The following is a 22,500-nucleotide window of genomic DNA, read 5'->3' as shown; positions in this document are numbered from 1 at the left end:
TGTGTATCCAGAAGGGACTTTATCTTATTTTCCTCTGTACAGCATCTTAGCAATTGCTTTCATCCCAGAACACCCTCCCCCTACTCCCTCTTCCTTTTTCTCTGCCTCCTGCAAGCATTCCTGCCCCTCCCCCATTTAGTTCCCCTTGCCGGTATGGATCTGTGAAATGTTGGCAGGGTGTGCTGCTATGGCATAGAGCCTCGGCTGTAGGCATGGTGATGTGAAAGAGAAAGAGGTGAGGATGATTGCTTCAGAAAATAGTCTGATTTTTCTGGAGGGCGTCAAATCCTTTTGTTTGCCCAATCTTGACATGCAGGCTGCATACAAGTGGCAGCCATGTTCCACCAACCAACATATTTGTAATGTGGCCAGTGACCCAGAGGACATTGCTCTTCCTAGATATGAATAACCAGTCAAACTCTGAACCAATAGAGCTAATATCAGCTTGGTGGCGGTAGATGTCAACAAGTGGTTTGTAATGAACAGAGTGTAGATTTTCTGTACACAATGTTACGACACAAAAACTAATTATGCAATTAATTTAAATGTACTTTTATGGTTGGAAATGTGTGAGGATCTACTGGTTTATCAGTAAGAATGTGTTATCTGTAGCTTTGAATAAAATAGAATAAATCCTACTTGTAACCCAGTGCCTTCCACAAATATAACACACTTGATGAGGAGGGGAGGCATGAAAAGAAAAGAAGATCAGTGTAGGCTATAACAATCTCTTTTTATTCTCTATTCTGAACAATCAATTTAAAGTGAACAGTCCTCACAGGTACCATTATTATAAAAGGCCAAAACAGTTATGTCATGTCTCTGCATATAGTAATAGAAAGGATATATGACATTCTAAATCAGATCAGATAATATGCTAATAACGAATGCTGTTCCAATAAACCACTTTGCAATATTAATCGAGCTCACACACAAACACAATTTATTCATTCCATTCATTAGTATCATATTTACTGTCCAGTATTTTTGCTCTGCTGTCCAGTTTCACACTGTCTTCATTTCTATTCCAAACTCAAATCTCCTGTCTACCCTCCAATTTATCTTCCGCTCTCTCTCTATCTCTGTCTCTTTCTGTTCTCAAGTTGTTGCATTCATTTTGGTTACTCAAAAGAAAACATCCTTTTTGCCTGAGTTACCACTATTGAAATTGCAGTGGTTACAGCAATCCAGAAAGCCTAGCTGTGTTTTTGATACCTTAATGGCTTTCTCGGGAGGATTAAACTGAATTCACATTGATTTAAAAGATGGCCTTTTTTTCAGAATGCCTGGGTGACCTCAGTGCAGAGACCCTCTGCCATGCCGGACACTGCGTCGAAAACTTCCTGGACATCCCCGCTCAGCTTCACCTCCTTTTTCAGTTCAAAGTCACTCTGCTCCTTGATCTGTGTCTCCTCTGGCTTTTCATTACCATTAACACATTCCTCTGTCGGTGTCGCCGCATAATTTGTGCACTCTCCATTCACAGTTGGAAGGGCATCTACTTCTGCCACAACATCTGTAACAGAAGGGCTCTCTATATCTCCATTTTCCATCTTGCTTTCTACCTCAGGCTCTGGGCAAGGCAACTCTTCCACCGAGGCTTCAGCTACCTCTTCGGACTCAGTAGTAAGTTGGTCCGCAGAGACGGACTCTGAGATGACAATCTCAGGGACAGGTTCTGCTGCTGCGGGCTCAGCTGCAACATATTCCTCTTCTGGTGCAGTCTCCAAGACTGTAGGTGCTTCTGCTTCTACAGTCCCAAGTTCAGTAGTGTCAGATGTGGCAACCATTGGTTCTGGCTCAACTTCTTCAACTTTTTCCTTTGCTGCAGATTTCACAGCTTCGACCACCTGCTCTGGTAATTGTTCCAGCTCTGGTGCTGGCTCTGGTTTGGTCTCCGGCTCAGGTTCTGGGGCTTGCTCTAGCACTGCAGCAGCCTCGGCCACTGGTTCAGGCTCAGGGACAGCAGCAGGTACCACTGCTTCCTTCACAGCAGCTTCTGGCTCAGTAACAGTCTCTGGGATGGGCGCTTCCTCTGTGATGACAGGAACAACCTCTGGCTCTGGCACAGATACTACAGCTGCAGCAGGTTCTTCTACAGGTGCTGGAGCTGGGAGCTCTACTAGAGCTTGCTCCTCTACTACTGGGGCTGACTCCTCTGCTGCTGCAGCTGGTTCTACTGCTGCTGGTTTTTCAACAACTGCAGCTGGTTCCTCTACTACTGCAGCTGGTTCTTCTACTACTGCAGCTGGTTCCTCTACTACTGCAGCTGGTTCTTCTACTACTGCAGCTGGTTCCTCTACTACTGCAGCTGGTTCTTCTACCACCGCAGCTGGTTCCTCTACTACTGCAGCTGGTTCTTCAACAACTGCAGCTGGTTCCTCTACTACTGCAGCTGGTTCTTCAACAACTGCAGCTGGTTCTTCTACTACTGCAGCTGGTTCTACTACTACTGCAGCTGGTTCTTCTACTATTGCAGCTGGTTCTTCAACAACTGCAGCTGGTTCTTCTACTACTGCAGCAGCTGGTTCTTCTACTACTGCAGCAGCTGGTTCTACTACTAGTGCAGCTGGTTCTTCTACTACTGCAGCTGGTTCTTCAACAACTGCAGCTGGTTCTTCAATAACTGCAGCTGGTTCTTCAATAACTGCAGCCGGTTCTACTGCTGCTGGTTCTTCAACAACTGCAGCCGGTTCTACTACAGCTGGTTCCTCTACTACTACCGCTGGTTCCTCTACTACTACAGTAGGTACTTGTACTACTGCAGCTGGTTCTTCTACTACTGCAACTGGTTCTTCGACTGCCACAGCTGGTTCCTCTACTACTAGAACAGGTTCCTTTACTGTAGCTGCAGGTTCTTCTGCCACTGGAGCAGCAGGAGCTGGGTCCTCTGGAGGAGCTGATTTGGGCTCTTCTGGAGCTTCTAAAGCTTCAGTCACTGCGGCCACAGCTGACACCACAGCTTCATTCACCACAATGGTTGCCTCAGCTATCACATCAGCTACTGCTGGGGCTACAGCCTCGACTGCTGCAGTAACTGTTGCTGCAATCTCATCCTTTGCCTTATTGGGATCGCTCACATCATATCCCTTCCTCTTCTTGCTTAGTTTGCCTCCCATGGTGTCTCCTAGGAACAAGCAGATGAAGGTGTATTTTAATATGAGAGATAAAACAAGGTTTAAAAATGCCCAAGCTGGCTTGGTTTGAAACCTGGATCTTCCAGTTGTCATGGTCATATGCTAAACATTGAACATCTAATATAACACCAAAGCACAGAGAGGATAATAAGTTAGTTAGGTTGTTAAAATGTATACTAAATGTGTACCAAATGCAAACATTAGTTGGATTGTTTTTGTGTCAAACATTCTAAAATGCAGTGTGAGATAAAATGAAAAAGCTATACACTGTTCTGTCAGAAAGGGGAATGGAAAGAAGTCTATTGTCTAGAGGTTAACTAGAAGTTCAATTAGAAAACCGTTCTCTGCCAAACTGTTTGGCTAGAAAACTGGGTAAATGCATGGGAACCTTACTGAGATCAGACAACTCTCTACCCTTTCAGGAATGGTGGGTAAGGCCCAGTGCCAAATCAGCCCACAACTCTGAGTGAGGCATCTATGATGTAAATGTACAATTTTTTCTCTCTCAAGATGATAAGCTGAAAAGTAAAAAATCTAAAAAAGTAGATGTCATGGGAATAAAGCAAACATGTAGTCCTTTGTGTTAATGTGAAACCCTGTTGTGGCTGTAGAGGAAGAGTTTGTGATTGCAAAATAATGCAACTTCCTTCCAGTGACAGAAAAGAGAACTGGAAGTGCAACTTTATCTTACTGTCTGTGTATCAGCTGACCCTGAACAAATGAACAGGTTTAAGAAGGCTGTTAAATATCTCATGATTCTCAATAATAGAGACTAGCCCACACATTTATTTAAAATGTAAAAAATCTGATAATTTTAATCTCTATTTGCCAAATCCTATTCAGAGTTGAACATGTTATCTCACACAGGTTGCTTCTCATATTATATGTTAAAGATGACTAGGAGAGAATGTGCGTAAAATCTGGGAACTGTCCATAGTGCTGCAATGGAGCAATCAAGACAGGATGCGCCATACACTACGGGATAGGCTCCACATCCATTACACCCATTTACAGTAAAATGAACAGGCCAGTGCTGATCAAAATAGGTTATTTTGTGCTTTTACAGCAATGTCTGACTTATTTGGCGTTAGGATATATACCATTAACTTATCATTATTTATTTTTCATGTGGTTTATTTGTATTATGCCAATTTATTCGCTAGAAATCATCGTCTAGGCCTCCCAATCAGACAAAGCCACAATGTACAGTTTGAGAAGAAAACGTGATATTTCGACATCAAATCAAGTTAAATTAAGCCAATTACCTGGTTAGTACGAAAATCAAATCTACAGTACACACACAGCAATATATCGGCGTTCATTTTGGAAAGATAAAGAATACAGCTAGTACGGCAGCATGTGCTGGCCAGTAACAAAGGATGGGGATTCCTCACAGATACTCTCTGACAAAAGTCATTTGATTAGATTGGCAGCAAACACTTCTAATCTGTCCTATACAATATAATATAAAACCATACAACGCTAGGGGGGAAAATACACTAAACACTGCACTGGCTACGGACACTTGAGGGATAAAAGCTGTATTGGGGTCTCCATCCCCCATTTCAACCCGCCCACCGCTGCTTCTCTCAGCTGCTCTGCCCATTTTGTTCACGAGCAAATGTGGTACTCACACGGACGTGCAAAAGAAAACCAATTTTACCACAATGAATCGATAATATCTAACAGGCATCGCAACTTCATAACTTTGTTTAGCGCTTTCCTCTATCCCAGCAGGTTTTTTTTTTAATCGCCTGGCCTAGAAGAAGGCGCACTAAATCAAATTCGACCGCTGCGGACGAAAAAAATCGTCCGCAGCCTTCAAATGTAGACATTTGCATAAAAGGAGAAAAGCAAAGCGAGGCAACAATGGGTAAGCTACAGCCCATCTTTCTTTCTTTTTCTCTACACCTATTTTATTTCTTTTTACCCACAGAACATAGACCAACCCCATACATGATGCAATTGAAAATGAAAAATGAATCAATGCTCGGATGAAACCAACCTGTATTTCTAGAGAGTGATCACTTGGTCTTCTTTTCCAGGCTCCGGGTGGATGTGATAATGGAGGTAAACCTTAGGAGTGACAGCTGCAGATTCCTCCCCTGCTCTCCGAGGTGCAGCTTGGGACTGTGTTGTAACTGAGGAGTGCCCCCTCACCGTTTTCTAGACATCTGTCGCTATCACAATCCAGCCAACCCCTCTCCTGCTCCGGCTGCAATCTATACCCTCCCCATCTTTAACCCCTCCTCTCCCGCACACACCCACTTTCGTGCATATTTCTCTGTTGTATAAATACATCTGCGCACTGAGGGTGATTATGAGCGGACTGGCACTAATTTCAAGTTTTAAAATGACAATTTATCCTCTGTTCTTGCTTTGACAAATACTACAACTATAATAATTCATGTTAGCCCCCTCCCCACAGGAGTATTACCCTACCATATTATCAATTATTCATAAGAGACATTATGTCAGCAAAACCACTTGTGCAGCACAAACACACACAGCCATCTTCACACGAAATCACATTGAGTCCTTGATTTTCGTTTTAAAATGATGTTTCTGGCATTCTCATCCACTTGCATCATGAATGGTAATCATTCAAAGAAGAATAACACAATTAAAGGCTTTTTAGGTAAATTATAAGGCAAACTCTTGTTTGTAAAGCACTTCATTGAATCTAGGCTACATGAAGCAAAATGTGTTTTATGCATGAGCTGGGGTAATCTGCTGATACATGCACATTGATGTTTGGATCAATATGGGTTTCTAAATAACTCATATAAATCATGTGGCATTATAAATATATACAAGAACGTTTTTATGGTATGATCATACCCATGCCTGGCTTCAAATGAATGGAATGTTCTTGTTAGGAGGACCAAAAGTATTCAAATGCATTGCCCTTATTTGCTATTTGCCTTCCATGTGTTAATGGGACAAGGTTGGTGCGGGGTGAAACTTAATGAAATTCAACAACTGACCCTTCCAGGTTAACATGTTGTCTAATATAACAATTTGACCAGAGCAGCATGCCACTGACACACTGTTGAGGTATCTAACCAAGTATACTACAGATATAGCCTATATTCATCAAATAAAGTTGTGGTACTATCAAGATAATTTAATTTTCTCCAACAATACAAATTATAATCTAGTATAAAGCATCTCAATAATTCCATCAACAGCTCCATTGTTACTATTTGCATAGCCTTATGTGAAAAAGAAAGGTGAGATTGGGTCTTTCCCTGATAGTTCACACAAACACGTTTTCTTAACAGTACCTCTCAGTGAAACTAGAAGAAATACATCACCAATTACACAACAATGGGGCTGAAGATCTGATTACATCACTCAAAACTCACCAACCTGGTATTTAATCAAAAGAAGGGCTCAAGCAGCCAAACAGGTTTGTTTGTCCTGGTTTGGGCATATGGGGAGATTTTCAAAAATGTTTTAAAATCAATTAAATAAATAGTGGCTACTTGACATACTCTCTAGCTTATGTGTCACCTAAAGTAATTAAAGGAGTGGATGTATCTCAGGACATGTAAACAAAGGAATTGGCAATATATGTTGCATTATATATATATATATTTTTTTTATGTTTTAACAACATATTCCCTGGGAACCGAGTGCTTTTGGCAGTTTTACAAGCATTTTTTCTTTTATTTTCCCTTCTTCCCCGACTGATGTTTTTCTCAGGGACCTTTCAATAAATACAATTTATCAATCATGTTTTAGAGAGTTCACGCCAAACAGACAGTTGTATTGAGTTGACAGCACCCCCTTCTGTTGACAAGAGCACATAGCACAACACAGCATCTTCTAATTAACCTTTTTGTGCATTAATAAATTATGATACAAGCTGAACATTTTTTAAATGTGCAAGTTAGACAATATAAATTTTTATATGTAAAGATAGAGCATCGGTGGAAAAGCCAATAAAACAGTGTGACACTCTCTGTCAATTACAATTGAAATATTGCTGCATGTCACAACAAAAACACATTTGTTTGAGAACATATCTTTTTACACAATAAAAACCAATAGAAATGACTGTCATGAATACTATAGTTGATCACGTTATATTGGTTATGAACGTTATAAAAATGCTCTGCTTTCTATGTTTTGCACCACAAAGTTTGCTTGTTTCCCTTGCTGGTAGCAGAGATAAACAGAGACAAAGGGGCAGCAAAGGCTCGGTTTCACATGATGCAAAACTTCTGGAATGCATTCCCATGAGTATAACCACCACTCCAGCCAACCACGCTGCTCCATAGACAGAGGTCTCACAGACATATGAGTAAGTCGAAACCCCCCAGAGTTTCATAAAATGTCCAGGGCTTATCTGTCTGCAAGTCCTGAAGCATTTGGCCTGGACTGACCCAAAGACTGAGGAGGTTGAGGAAAAAGAAAAAGGTGTTTATTGCTCCGACATGCTAAGTACTCAGTGAAGGAATGGAACAAAAACGTACACACTGGACAGGTTCATAATATTGATTGTGATTGAAACATTTTAAAGCTTGATATTTCACTTAAAGGTGTACAGTCAATTCACCAGTCATTCAATAAAATATACATTGTTTTCAACTTTCCAAACTTGTGAGAAGTGTGGCTTGAAATAGCAGATTTGGAGAATAGCCTACTGCTATAGTGTGTAGCACGCACATACAAACATGATAGTGAAAGTTGATGAGCATCCGGACCCTTTTTTATGGGAAAGTTACTTGATAGTTGTGCTGCGTGACTCAGTTTGTCTGGGATTCATTCAACAACAGTTTGGAAAAGAGCATGGTTATATGCAAAATCACCATTTACATGTCATTTTGACGTGATGAAGATTCAGTCTTCAAATAGTTAAATAAAAGCTGTGGATTGTGTACATCTTTATCAGATTTTTATATGATTTGACCAATCAGAATTCAAGGTTAAATACAAATTGATAAGAAGAAAACTAATGTGAAGGTTTCTTTATGAATATGATGCCATTTCAAATAATATGATGATTCCCACACATTTAGTTAGAAAAACAAACAGGAATAGCACCCTCTAATGGATATTTTCTATTTTACAACAATAGTACTAAACAATCTTAATACAAATTAATATCAACAAATGAGATGCTGAAGGTTGATGAAAATTGGATTTCAATTATGACCAAATTTATCTAGGTTTCCAAATTGTTCATTTAATTTATATTTATTAGATGAAAGGTCTACAAGCGAGGGTCAGTGATCCCTATGAGTTTACTGGAGTGATGGCAGGCATTGTTTGTCTGATATTATTTTTAAAAGTTGTTATAAGAAATATTATAAATCAAATATGCCTGAAAATATGCATAACATTAACCTGATTAATGCATTATATTGCCAAAGATAAATCAACCCATCGTAAAAAAATAACTACAACATTGAACATGAATCCTTGTGCAATCATGTGAGATAGTTAACCTCCTAAATCACTGTGTGGCTCCTATCCACGATGGTAAACTAGAGGCTTTGTTTTATTATTTGAATAGAGAGATTATAGTATTATAGGTACCATCACAAGGTCCCATATGTTTAAACATTGCACTTTAGGCTGTCCTATACATTATTGTAGGCCCAGTTTTATACATGTATGTACACTGCAAAAAAGGAATTTTAAGAAAGTAAAATAAGCTTGTTTCTGGGAAAAAATTCTTAAGTCAAATTATCTTGTTAAGAATGTTTTGCTTAACAAAAGTACTCTTACTTTGAGAAAATACATCTTACTTTTTCTTATTAAAAAATGCTATCTTATATTGAGCTAGAATTAACCAGTAACAAGTTACAGCATTGGTTTGCATACATTCCCGGCATGGAACAGATTTATTTTTTCTTACTTTAAGAAATAAACCATCAAAAAACTTCTCAATTTAAGAATCTGATGAAATGACACCAATATTACATTTCATATATATTTATTCATTGTCGAGAGCTATCTATTCACTTTTCAAATTGCCATTGAGACAACTGTGGTGTGGTATACACACACACACACACACACACACACACACACACACACACACACGAACACACACACACACACACAAACACCAAACATACTAGAAGTATTGCACGGCACTCATTGATCAAAATTGAAAACAGTTTAAAATGACCACGCAATGTTGTTAAATGTGTTCATGTTTGAATAAAAAAAAAGTCTAAATATAAGAATGTTTCTGCTGTCTCAATTTAAGACAAATGCAATATAGAGGCGTGTGGCGCAGTGGCAGTTCAAACCCCACTGCAATCAGCATGACACTTCACCCCAAATTGCTCCTGTGGGGATTGCCCACAGTATTGAGTATGTGTGTGTGTGTGTGTGTGTGTGTGTGTGTGAGAGAGAGAGAGAGAGAGAGAGAGAGAGAGANGGACACACAGACACCACACACACAACTCTGTTGACACCACACCATATGTGTGTGTGTGTGTGTGTGTGTGTGTGTGTGTGTGTGTGTGTGTGTGTGTGTGTGTGTGTGTGTGTGTGTGTGAGAGAGAGAGAGAGAGAGAAAGTGTGTGTGTGTGTGTGTGGGTGTGAGAGAGAGTGTGTGACTGTGTGTGGCTACTACTACTTACTAGTTCTCTTCTCTCTCTCCCGCTAATTCTCTTCTCTCTCTCCCGCTTGTTCTCTTCTCTCCCTCCCGCTAGTTCTCTTCTCTCTCTCTTGTCTCTCTCCCGCTAGTTCTCTTCTCTCTCTCATTACATTGGAGGTTTACATTACATATTGAGGATACTTTTACAAGTTTTTCACGAGTTTGAAGTGCACAAGATTGTCAGGTCGGCACTTCTGTAGATGCCCTTTCAAAACTCTACAGAAGTTTACGGCAACGGTACCGTTGCGTTACGAGTGGTACTTTGTGCCAAAAGAGTATTGAAGTCACTTTTACGAGCTTTACCGGGTTTTGAAGTGTCCAAACCATTGCTACGTCGGTAGTTGTGTAGATTCGCATAATACCCTACAGTAGTTTACGGAAACCGTACCGCTGTCTAGTAAGTGGTAGTTCAATCAAGTTTTCAAACGTCAAGTTTATAAGAAGACGAAAGGGTTCAGAAAAATGAAAGAAAAGAGTAGAATTATGTGTAAATAAGTGATGATGAATAGACTATAAGGAAGTCGGATAAAAGTCGACGTCTTTGGTAAGTTGATAATGTAATAAGTCGATAAAGTCCTGTAGTTCCGATATGTACAACAACAAATATGGAAAAAAAATTTGGAAAAGAAAATTTATAATTCGAAAAAGACGTAAAAACATCGATTTTCGTCGATGGTAAGTCGATTATTGTATAAGTCGAAAAAGACGTAAAAGTCGATTTACGTCGGTATTTACAAGTGTCAAATGTCGTAAGCGTGCGTAAAAGACGTCCTTTACGTAAAAGATCAACGTACACCATTTGTGAGACAACTGTGGTGTGGTATACACACACACACACACACACACACACACACACACACACACACACACACACACACACACACACACACACACACACTCTCTCTCTCTCTCTCTCTTTCACACACACACACACACACCCACACTCTCTCTCACACACTGACACACACCGATGATGATGAATGATCAAGAGAAGAGAGAGAGGGCGATTAAGAGAAGAGAGAGAGGGCGAACAAGAGAAGAGAGGGAGGGCGATCAAGAGAAGAGAGAGAGAACAGAGAGAGGGCGATCAAGAGAAGAGAGAGAGTAATGTAACCTCCAAATGTAATGTATAACTCCTATGAAAATGTTCAAAAAGTGCTCAAACTTCACGTGTTCTAACAGTCCAGCCGTGAAGACATCTACGGGAAAGTTTTGAGATGTCTTCAAATGCCGTTGCCATGGCAACGCAATGCTCACCATGAAACACGGTTTTCTCATAACTTCAGTGAAAATGCTCGAAATGGCCCAAAACTTCACAGGTTTGGTAACGATGCAGCCATCAACACATCTAAGCGTATTATGGGATGTCATCAAATGCCTTTGGCATGGCGACAGATCATTCACCATCAAGTTAGTTCAAAAGTTTGCAGTTCAAATATTCTTCTGCTTTCCCAAGTCTTTTTACTTTCTTTTCTCATCTTAATACACATTTATTCACTACTACTTATCTGATATTCCTTCAGCCTATTTTCAGCTGCAGAAACCATTCAACTATTACATTATTCAGCTATTTCAGGACATCAAGGCTATACATGTTGTTGTTTATACCTTTTTTTTAAACCTTTTCTTTTAAATATTAAGCTTTTTCTGCATTTTTGTAGCTAAAAGCAGCTACCATTCAGCTAATAACATATTCAGCTTTTTCTGCATTTTCAGCTAAATGCAGCCATAAATGTTCACAGTTTACAGCATTCGCACGCATTTTCTGCAGGAAATGCATTTTCTAGTTGCATGTGGTAAACACTACTAGGCTTAGAGAAAGTAGGCCTACAAATGTGCATTAACCCTTCTCTTGCGTTTCGGGTCAAAAGTGACCGAATGTCCCGTCGCGGCGTCACAGTAAATGAATGCAACCTACCCTCGGTTACTTGGATGAAGGCGGTGCTAGTGGTGGCCAAGCAGTAGGGCCTTGCCTTTGTGGTTGTAGAAAGAGAAGATGGCTCCCGTTCTGGAGAAACAGCTCCCGGGCGCAGCCGACAATAACAACGAAGATGAAGAAGGACAAAACCTTTGGCAAGTTCCTGTTTTTCTGTTTTACTCTTACATGTTTGCCGAGGCACGTCTCGGAAAAGACCAAATGCTTTGGATCTGCTTTGTCACTGACGGTTGCTGACAACCAGACACCGGCCCGGTTAGCAGGAACATTAGCAAGAAGCCGAGCGGTCAACGGTATTCCTGCTAGCAGCCCAGCTAACTACAGCAAAGTACCGATTAGCTACATTGTAGTTAGCAAATATTGTTCATTAGACGAGTTAACAGTTTCAGGCAAAGTTATTGAATCAACGAGTCAAGTGTCTCTCTTGTTAGAGAGACTTGTAGTTCATGTCATGACAACACCTTAAACCCAGCTCATGTTATGCAGGATACAAGCTAACAGGAACCTTAATAGAAAGTATAACCGACTAACTGAAGTTTAATTCTGCAGAAATATATCTTGGCTTTACTCGACGCTTTTCATAAGGGCTCGTATCGTTATTGGGCTTGACATGTTTCATATATTCAGATCCATAGCTACTTTTATCTGTAAGCAACGTTGCCGGGTCAGTGGATATGACTTATCATTTCCTGCTTTTTTAAAGTGTTCTCGTGGACACACACAGGGCTGACTTAACTCTTGCTGAAAACGGTTGATAATCTTCTTGAACAGTAAAAGTAATAGTTAAGTTATGTTACATAGCTAGCTGATCTATAACTGTTTTGGTAGCAACATATGTAGCTGTCATTGTGCCACTTGGCTATCAAGCTAACGGGACACTGTGTTTTTTTGTTGTAGGACCGAAATTCTGAGTGAAGTTTCTACTACATCAAGTTCAAAGTTGCCATCAGGAAAAAATATCTTGCTATTTGGTAAGTGCAACTCGTTCTAGATGTGTGAAATTCTATGTTTCTGCAATGTTTGGAGTTTGTCTGTTTGTCAGAGTGCAAAAACAAAAGCTTATTATAGGAAATAAATACTTTTCTGATGTATTAAATAGTCCGCAGGCCCGGCTATGTTTCTTGCCAAATACTGGAAAGCAAAGCAAAATAAACACAATATACAAAGAGTATGTCTCGGTTAGGGTCGTGCTAATTTTGGTGTGACTTTCAAATATTAAGTAATACATTTATTGACCAGAATTTTTTTTGCCAGCCTCTTGACAGCCATAAAACATGAGGCTAGTAATTGTATTTAAGGCAGATAACATAATACATGAATGACATATCTTACAGGCGAAGATGGATCCGGAAAAACAGCACTTATGGCCAAACTTCAAGGAACTGATCACAACAAGAGAGGGAGAGGACTGGAGTATCTGTACCTAAATGTCCATGACGAGGACATAGATGGTGAGTTAACCTTTTTGATCTTTACCTGTGTTTGTTTAACAGCAGTAGTCTTTGCAAAATGACTGTAGTTTAAAACAATAATAGTATTGCTTGTATTAAACTGGTATTTTTTTGTCTTTTACTTTGCAGACCTTACTCGCTGTGGCGTGTGGATCCTGGATGGAGACCTATACCACAAAGGCCTACTCAAGTTTGCTGTCTCACCTCAGTCTCTACCTAACTGTCTAGCTGTGTTTGTTGCAGACATGTCACGGCCCTGGACCATTATGGAGTCTTTGCAGAAATGGGCCAGTGTGCTACGTGACCATGTGGACAAACTCAAGATCCCACCAGAGGACATTAGAGAAATGGAGCAGAACAGTAAGTAATGTTTGAATGTATATACCTATGAGTGATTATGTCGTACTCTCTTATAGTACGGCCCTACCTTAGAAATTGTACACTTTATCATGTACATTGATTGTTCACTGGTGGAGCATTTCACCAATGTAAAATAAACATGTAGGTGATAATTGAATTCAATTTGATTGATGAAACGATCACCGTTATGTTAAATGTAATAAATGGCAGCGACGAGCATACATCCACACCAGTCTTACTTACGTCTAAGCAGACCGTTGGTTAAGACTGATATAAGTTGTCAATTTTAGGTTTTAGTTTCTCAATATGAAAAAAACCTGAGACGAAAATGAAAATATGACTTTGATTAATTGTGAGATTTGAAGAGGGTTTAAATGAAGAAGCTCTTAAGAATTCCTGAAGAATCCCAGGGTGGAATCATTGTTAGTCTTACATAATAAGAGGCAGTCTCCTTGCTGACTTGCTTCAAGGAAAAGAAAGTGGTCGCTGAGTACCTTGCCAGGCGAGCACTGTGTAACATTACACATTGTCATGGATGTTTCTAGGTCATCATCAGAGGGGCCCATGATCCTCAGCTGTGTGTCTTGGCTAGAGGCGAGTTCTGCAGATCAATGAGTGTGATGCACTCAGATGTTGTTCTCCTGTTAATTTTAGAACATCATCTCTCCCTTATGAACAGTTCTTTTGTGTTTAGGGGCTTGCACGTTAGTTGAGTCTGCAGGGTTTAACAGAGACTTCTTGTTTGGCACCAAAGATTCCGTACTGCTCTCACAAGTCTATAAGAACTAAATCACAAAGGAGCATAATTATTTAATGATTTTTAAAATTAATGTTACAGAACAGGTTCTGAATATATAACATGCTCAAGCAGTGACATGTGTTTACAAGTCTGCTGGCAAGTTTAAAAGAGAAAGTATATCCGGTTGCCAAGTGATGACTAGCACATGGTTAATGATTTTTAGTGCGTCTGCATTTCTATCTTGTTTTACTGCATTACTTAAGTTATGGTGGGTATATGAGTTAAGACTGAATGAATGTATTGAATAAACAAGCAGTAGAAAGGAAACACTGCCTGAAATGTATACACTGTAACTTGTAAATATTCGCGAGAGCATGTATTGCAGTTGTAATTGTAGGGTTTTGTACTCTTTAATGATCTTTTCTTGAAGTCTTAACATTGAATCTGTTTTGTCAAATTCGTCTTGGCTTTCTCCTACTTTCCTCTCTTTGGCAAGATATTTTTGAACAGACTTCCAGTTTTGGCTTAGACATGTTATCCACATAAAGTATCTTCCGCTGTGTCTGCTGTGATGTCAGTAGCAGATTGGTGAGACATCGTCAGATTACATATTTGTAGACATGAGTATTTGAGTGACAAATACAGATAGACTGTGAGTGGCTTTTGTCCAGCGACTCTTGCAGGCGTCTTGCATCATGGTTCCCTCCCCTCCAACAGCAGCGTCAGGGAGAAGGAGGAAGGGACGTAAAGTGAGAGGCTCTGAATTCATTGTGTGGGCCGGACGTTCTGCTGTAACTGTAGTAGGCTGGTTGCTGGAAACGTCTCAAGTTGAATTACCGGTTCAAACTATTGCTGGACCACACATTTCAATGAGAAATATGTCACTTTATGACTGATGTGGTCGTGATGTCACAGAGACTTTTAGCTACAGTATTTTGGAATGGTTTGGAGGCATTAAGCAAACAACTTTGTTATTTGGTTTTGACTAGAAGAAAGAAGTAACCAGACAGCTTTAAAAATGTTTAAGCCATCAGCCAAGCAGCATTAACTACTAAACAGATTAAGAGTAAATGTCTGGCTTTTTTTTACAACAGCCAGAGACACCAAATTTGCTTATTTGACATTTAGTTATCCAGGAAAGATACATTTAATTTCTAGCTGAACTTTAGCTACAAATATTCAACATTTTTAAGCAAACTTTTTTCCTTTTCATGCTCTCAATTATTGCAGTTATGTTCTTTTGGTATTTAAAAAAGGAAACCTTTAAGAGTTACTGTTTCAGTATTCAAAGTACAGTATAACACATTTATGGAAGGTTGAGCAGTTGCTGATTATGTTTGCCAACATTTTTTGACCCCACCTTTGTTTGAATAACAGTTAGACAGACTTTGTCCCACTAAGACACATCATCATGTACTTGCCACCTGTAGGCCTTAAAGAGAGATTGATGTTTTATATAACATATCCGAGCATCCATACAAGATACTCAAGTCGTATTTTATTTAAATCACATTTCCTTGCTAAGCTTTCTCGGACACGGTTGTGGTGAAGACAGAACACCATAATAAATGACTGGCAGTTAATGTTTGAGTGATGTTTATTTGTATCTAGCAGCTACTCCTATTTTATCTTAATTCTTTCTGGCATGCCATGTCTTGGCCGAGCAGACCCCCTGTGAAGCTTAAACTGCACAGGAAAGGATTAGATCGAATTCAGATTTTTGCAGTCATCCATTCAATATTCTTTTACATTAGGTCCAGATGTCTTCTGTATAAACCCCTCTGAAGGATATTTTCATTAGTAATCAATTTGAATGGTTAAAAAATCAGCATGTTGAATAGTGTACATAATACCAAACTATTTGTGCATGTGCACTAGATTTGTGTTAATCCTGTGTCCAATGATAGTTACTCTTTAGATTGCTTGTACTATTAGTCCTCGCCCTAAATACTAAATTCCATGTTTAAAAGTTAAGAAGTTGGCTCGAAATGGCAATCTGGCTTTGTTGGCTGACCCCTAGTGCGTTTCCAAAGCTCCTGAGGAAGTAGGCCAGAGCTTCCTGCTTACAGTCCCCTTCCCTCCCTGCCTCCACCTCCCCTTCATGCTATAGCTTTCTAAATGTCTGGACAGCTGTAGAATCAAACTTCCCACTTCAGGAAAGTAAAGGATGCCATTAATGTATCTGTTTTTTTTTTTACCAAAGGTCTATTATGTGACTTTTGAGACTTACACAGGACCTATAACATTAATGACTTGCCATTTGTATTCACATTTGGATTATACCAATTATTTCTTCACGAGGAGCAGGAATATTTTAATATACCAGTTAAGGGCCATTCATTGGTGTTGACCCTTTTATTTGAGACAATGGGACAAATGCAATATAAGGACACAAGTTCTCTAACTTCTTTGTTGGTACCCATTGATTTCTGTAATTTACTATTTGTTTTGTTCATTCAAAAGTAACTCCAAAACGCAAAGAAACAAACGTTTTGAACATTGAAATAATAACAAAAAATAATCTAAATATGATTTTAATATGTTGTATAGTAATAATTACATTAGTATTTGTAGAGTGTTTTGTGCATGTTGAGTTTTAGAAATGTAACAGAATGTTTCAGCATGAGGCCCACAGTTTGAGGTGGAGCACATAAATGAGTACTGTTCGTTAAAGCAGGGGATGTCTGGTTCTGTAACTACACCAAAGGTTCCCCCGAAGGTCAAGTGCAGATGTTGGGGCTACAGACAGACCAAGTGGAGCATTTTTACAGCTTTCAAGACTTTCAGCTTAATGTTATTTTTTGTTTTGTTTGAATAGTTTGTTACTACAATGACTAAGTAATCTTGCTCAATGTGTTGCTAATGCCTGGATTATTTGTAGTTACGATTGTTTGTAAATAGGCAGTTAAACAACTTTTGCCCAGGATCCTGAGAGTGTTATTCTGTGTTTTGGATCACTACACTACAGAGAGAGCTAACATGACCAAAGTGAACATTATTATTAGACTGCCAGTGTAGGAAAGAGAAGCAGAGGCAGGTTTACTGTAGTCTTCATAAATACTGTTGGTCACATGTTTTATTCATGACTGCTTGACCTTCTAAAAATAATAAAAATGTTGGGTAACATTTGAAATGTTTATTATGTTGTGGTGTTCACTTATAACTAATGAAATTCTTTATTTTGCTTGCTGTGTCTCTCCGCTAGTGGTGAAAGCGTTCCAAGAGTACACAGAACCAGAGGATGCCGCCCAGTCCTCCCCACAGAGACGGGCCCCCACAGGAGGGGAAGACGAGGCCGTTGTGCTCCCACTGGGAGAGAGCACACTCACACACAACCTGGGCATTCCAGTGCTAATAGTTTGCACAAAGGTAAATATGTCCTACATGCAAAAAGTCTTATGTTTGAAGCCATTTGTTAAATGTTATTATCAACAGACAATAATGTGTTGTTGTTGCTCCAAGGTTTTTACCAATCTTCACTGAGATAACATATTTGCTATTTCTCTGACGGATAAAACATCCTTGTCACCAGAGAGTCAAAAGAAAGATGAAAAAATCGAATGGAATACTTAATCATGGCTATGCAGTACAACAAAATTGTTCCGTTAGCTGCAAAAGAAAACAACAAGCCCTCATGCAAAACATCACTGTTGTTTTGTGTTTGTTTGGTTTGGTGTTTTTCCGAATGTGATGTCAAATCTTTACTGGCTTATCGAAAAGCATGAGATTGTTTAACCCATTTTCATTTCCTAAAAAGTGCAACTTCCCTTAATCTTTACATCTGGCTACTTTGGTTTTAAGAAATTGTACTTGTCCTATCTTTCCCCCCTAATGAGCCTTCTGTTTCCACTGCATTTAGCAGTTCCTCAAAGAGCTCCTAATTCACAATATCCTCATAAAAAGCCTGAGAAACACATGGTCCACCCCCTAAGTAACATCCTGCCGCTCACTCCTTAGTTGCTGAATGGTTTTCCAGAAGCTCATTCAGCCCACATGTGGCTGTGGTTCATAGCTTCTCTAAACTCCCCTTACTCCCTTGGATCTGCTTTTTTCAAAATGTGTAGTCCAAGCAGTTGTAGACTGTTCCTGTAGGAACCTCTCCCAACTTTCCCCTGATCTGCCTGAGACAAACAGGCACAGGAAGCCTCTTTTTAACTCCATCACAGCCGTGCTTACTGCTGCTTTCCTTCTGCTGGGTTCTTTAATGGCCTCCATGATGCACACATTCAGGCTCAGACCTTTTATACATGCTTTTTATGTTGTGCTTTGTGAGGCAGCAAACTCTAATAAAAAGCAGCCATTATACTTGCCTGTTAACCCTCCAGGCAAATTCTAGTGCCGAAAAACACCCTGTAGCCGTCAGCAGAGCTTCACATGCTAGCCGTGACTAGAACATGTTGAATGTGCTCTTTATCACTGGTGCTTCTATCTAGCTATCATCAGAGAAGACATGTTCAGCTTTAGAAAAAGGTCAAGACTATAGTTTGCTGTTCAAAAGTAGTTAAATTGGGCTGTCAATCTTCTGTTGACCATCACAACTTCTGGCAAGACTAATCATGGAAGCTTCACCAGAAGGACAATAAACACTAAAGCAGCACATCATCTGTGCCTGGAGCCTCCCAAGGGCATGTTGCTCCCCCTTGTTCCTATGACAACACACCCCACTAACTCCTACCTCCGCCATCAACTGTCTCTGTTCTCTGCATCCACTGTACTTTCAGAGGCTGTCAAAATGATCCTTGCCAGGCAGACTAATATCAAAACCAACAGAAAAACGATTGGTCTGTAAAATTGTTGTGCTGTGAAAAACCTCCTATGGAAATGATGTTTCACTCTATGCAAAAAAACAACAACACTGGAGGCAAAGCTTATGAATTTGTGCATTGCACTTGCGTCCCCCCTAGTCAGTTAGGGGACTTTTAGGAATACCATCTAGAATCACAACAAAGGACACTGTAAAATGGGCTCAGGATGTAGGGAGCAGCCTTCATGTTTTTCATCCTGACTTTTCATTGTCTGTCATTAAATGTGTATCTCTTTTCCTCTCTCTCTTTTTCCTCAAGTGTGACGCAGTCGGCGTTCTAGAGAAAGAGCACGATTTCAGAGATGAGCACTTTGATTTCATCCAGTCCAACGTCAGGCGATTTTGCTTACAGTGTATCCTTCCAATACACGATTGTTTACAATTCTATCACAAATGTCATGACACCTATAGGATTGAGTGTTCTAAATGTTGTTCATATTGCACATGAGGTTTATTTATTGTCATCAATTAATCGACCATCTACATCGTTGACCCAACAAGCCTTAATTTAAGTAAACAGATGGAGCTGGCCTGATCTACACTTCCGTCAAAGAGGAGAAGAACCTGGATCTGCTTTACAAATATATAGTGCATAAGATGTATGACTTCAAGTTCACCTCACCAGCCTTAGTGGTAGAGAAGGATGCAGTGTTCATGTGAGTAAAGCTATTTTATTTGAACTTGATCATGTTTATTTTTTGCCAACAGCCATTTTTCCTTCTTTTGTTATCACTGACATTAACGAAACCAAATCTCCAATTTATTCAAAGAAAAATCCGCCAAACCAGAAATCAGATGATTGTATCCACTTTTTTTGAACTGTCTCTTTTTCCTTTCAGTCCATGTGGATGGGATAATGAGAAGAAAATTGCTATTTTGCATGAAAACCTAACAACAGTCAGACCAGACGATCCATTTGAAGATTTTATCACAATGCCTCCAGTACGAAAGGTATGGCAGATCAAACTAAATGTGAACTTTAGAGTATGAAATCACAACCTAAAGCGCTAAATGAATAAGAACATGCTTTCTCCTTTGATCTTGTTTACAGCTGGTACATGACAAAGAGATTAATGCAGAGGATGAGCAGGTTTTCCTAATGAAGCAACAGGTATGTGTCAGTCTTTCTTGAATATTTCATATGTTCTGTCTGCGACTGCCAAGTTTGACAGTGTATTGAAGAATTCACTCCCCTGATTAAACAGGAAAGCATAATACTGACATTTCCAAATGGTGTAGGTGCTTTAGAAGTGAAACATGAGACATGGTAGCCTGAACCAAAAAACATTGTTTTCAATTCAGTGAATAAGTAGACTCAAGAATCCTTTTGTACATTTTTACTGATTCTGAACAAGCACATTTCGCTGATGTATATGTGATACTTCCACCTGACTTTGCCTTCACTTCCTATTTTGTACACAAATAAACCAGGAAGGAGATCTAAGAAAAAAACTTAACAGAGGTTTTTGTTTTGCAAGATAGAAAATTAGTTAATAGTTACACGTTTAGTTTTCTCTACACAATGCCATGTAATGCATCTTTGCTGAATGTCCCTGTTAGAGACATCTAAATGAAAGTTTTTAAATAATTATTCTATTATCTTGAATAAATGGTATAAATATGTATGTTTATAATTAGTAAATCCTTTTGCATATTGCCTTAAATGGATTGTGCATAGAAAGTATTAGTTTAACCATGGCGGAATAAAGATGTTTACTTTTATTCCCCTACAGTCTTTGTTATCAAAGCAGCCCGCCACACCAACCAGAGGAGCAACAGTAAGTGTCTTAAAGTCCCTATAATGTGCAATATTTGTAGTGGATGGATTTATTCCTCTTGCCACTTTATCCGATTTCTCCTCGATAGACACGCTTGTGTTTCTGACCACAGTCCTGTCCTGGTTTGTGTGTTGCAGGAGTCTCCGGGCAGGACCACCTCGGGGTCTCCCCGACCTGCAGGCCGCGCCGGCCAACCCAACATGTCCAGCGGCTCACCAATGGCTGCTGTCAAAAAGCCAGACCCCAACATGAAAGGTAGGAGCTCTAGTGCTCATTAATCTTCATATACGGTTATTGAGAATCATAGTTTTCTCTCCAGTGCTCTCTTGATTTTCATGGGGTGCACGTTTTGAAACAAATTGTAAGACCCCCGTAAAAGAATAACAATGATAAAACATTTTAGATCACAGTTGTTTTCTACTCTCCTACGTCTGAAGAGGTAGCAACTAAAATGATTAACATAACAACAAATTCCTGCACACCTCCTGAGCTCAGCCTAAAACAGAAGTATTTACTTTCTCTCCTTCATTACGTGCAGTAGGGTGCTGGTGCATTCCAGCTACATTGGGTTTAGCTGGATTTAATATAGGCCTCTTAACCCTTGCCTATTGTGGTTTGCATTGCTGTGTGACTTCAACACAATTTCTTCCCCTTTTTTGTAACGTTTTTTTATTTTAATTTCTTCCTTCACCAAATCAAGGATCCTAAGATAGAGGGTGTCATATGCTACACAACTTTTAATCCATTTCAATAAAAAGTTCACTCAAGATAACTCAGATTGCTTATCTGGAATCATAACATTATCAGAGTACGAAGCTGGTTCAACATAACCTGGATATGTTTGAGTTAGCCGGTTGGCCTAATCCAAAACATACGCACTCCTTGCTAAATGGTCCTACGACGCGGGTTATCAAGTGGATCGCTCAAGCCAGCCGTGTCCTATCTAGTTAGGTGCATGTTCACATAAAAGGGGCGGGGTTAGCAACATTTGACCAATCACAAACATGGAGAAGCGCACTGAAAGCGCAGCGTCATACTTCGTGAATGAAAAGTGAACTATAATTATACAAATATGAAGAAGTTAAACTTTAAACATCCATGACTTAAATACTTTATCCAGGATAAAAGCCACATAGCTGCACCTGCAAGGTGAATACAGCTGGTAAAAGAAAAAGTGTTTGAATGCGTACATTAACAGGTTTATGATATCACTGCTAAGACACGAGTGGATCTGACTTTAATTACATTTGACTCGGGTGTTTCGTAACTTATGTTGTTGCTTAATATATATTCTGCATAAGTATGTTCACTGTAGTCACGGCCAGATACGGCTAGCTGACTCAGCATAAGGAAATACGATGATACGATAGATGTGATATGATGTATGAATGATAATGGGACACATCGACGTCTGGCACTCACAGTGCCGCGAGCGTACGTAATGTTACTTTGATCCGGGTTACTTATGTTGTGTGCCAGATATTTAATTGGCCTTTTTCCCCCTTAACATGAATAGTGATAATTAATAGTATAAAAATTGTCAGATGCTCTGAAGATGGGAGAGATATTCTATTCATTTTCGCGTCACGCAGTCGGTGATTTTGAACAGGCCGTCTTCCTGCAACGGCGTTTACTGTATTCCTCGCCACACTGAGCTTATGGTCAGCAGGCTG

The 22,500-nt window shown here is 39.6% G+C and overlaps 2 protein-coding genes across 5 annotated transcripts in view; one reads left to right on the top strand and one right to left on the bottom strand.

The window, feature by feature from the left end:
- Positions 1 to 714: 714 nt before the first annotated feature.
- On the bottom strand, positions 715 to 5,345 carry LOC104947032 (uncharacterized protein KIAA0754). Of its 3 annotated transcripts, none has more exons than XM_010772971.1 (3): positions 5,143 to 5,345; positions 2,361 to 3,127; positions 715 to 2,297 (listed from the first exon to the last, which is right to left on the bottom strand). In XM_010772971.1, the coding sequence occupies exons 2-3, from the start codon at positions 3,117 to 3,119 to the stop codon at positions 1,278 to 1,280; spliced, it is 1,779 nt and encodes a 592-aa protein (XP_010771273.1). In that variant the 5' UTR covers positions 3,120 to 3,127; positions 5,143 to 5,345; the 3' UTR covers positions 715 to 1,277. The 3 variants fall into 3 exon arrangements, with proteins under 3 accessions (XP_010771273.1, XP_010771281.1, XP_010771266.1); XM_010772979.1 differs by having other exon boundaries at positions 2,598 to 3,127; positions 5,143 to 5,344; XM_010772964.1 differs by having other exon boundaries at positions 715 to 3,127; positions 5,143 to 5,344.
- Positions 5,346 to 11,592: 6,247 nt separating this feature from the next.
- Positions 11,593 to 22,500, top strand: part of dync1li2 (dynein, cytoplasmic 1, light intermediate chain 2) — a 14,681-nt gene continuing 3,773 nt past the window's right edge. For both annotated transcript variants that reach the window (XM_010772992.1, XM_010773000.1), the window contains exons 1-11: positions 11,593 to 11,832; positions 12,593 to 12,666; positions 13,030 to 13,146; positions 13,276 to 13,506; positions 17,451 to 17,614; positions 19,309 to 19,402; positions 19,570 to 19,705; positions 19,889 to 20,000; positions 20,101 to 20,160; positions 20,783 to 20,827; positions 20,965 to 21,082. In XM_010772992.1, the coding sequence (XP_010771294.1) occupies positions 11,756 to 11,832; positions 12,593 to 12,666; positions 13,030 to 13,146; positions 13,276 to 13,506; positions 17,451 to 17,614; positions 19,309 to 19,402; positions 19,570 to 19,705; positions 19,889 to 20,000; positions 20,101 to 20,160; positions 20,783 to 20,827; positions 20,965 to 21,082 (1,228 nt within the window). In that variant the 5' untranslated portion in view covers positions 11,593 to 11,755. The remainder of the gene's footprint in view (positions 11,833 to 12,592; positions 12,667 to 13,029; positions 13,147 to 13,275; positions 13,507 to 17,450; positions 17,615 to 19,308; positions 19,403 to 19,569; positions 19,706 to 19,888; positions 20,001 to 20,100; positions 20,161 to 20,782; positions 20,828 to 20,964; positions 21,083 to 22,500) is intronic.

The sequence above is a fragment of the Notothenia coriiceps genome, unplaced genomic scaffold (assembly GCF_000735185.1).
Source record: "Notothenia coriiceps isolate Sejong01 unplaced genomic scaffold, NC01 NC01_scaffold00000339, whole genome shotgun sequence".
NCBI lineage: Eukaryota > Metazoa > Chordata > Actinopteri > Perciformes > Nototheniidae > Notothenia > Notothenia coriiceps.
The sequence above is the reverse complement of the archived record's forward strand: the minus strand, read 5'-3'. Positions and strand labels throughout refer to the sequence as shown.

Bases quoted from the DNA above. Each gene is read 5' to 3' on its own strand.
- LOC104947032 (XM_010772964.1), bottom strand. From the start codon at position 3,119: ATGGGAGGCAAACTAAGCAAGAAGAGGAAGGGATATGATGTGAGCGAT.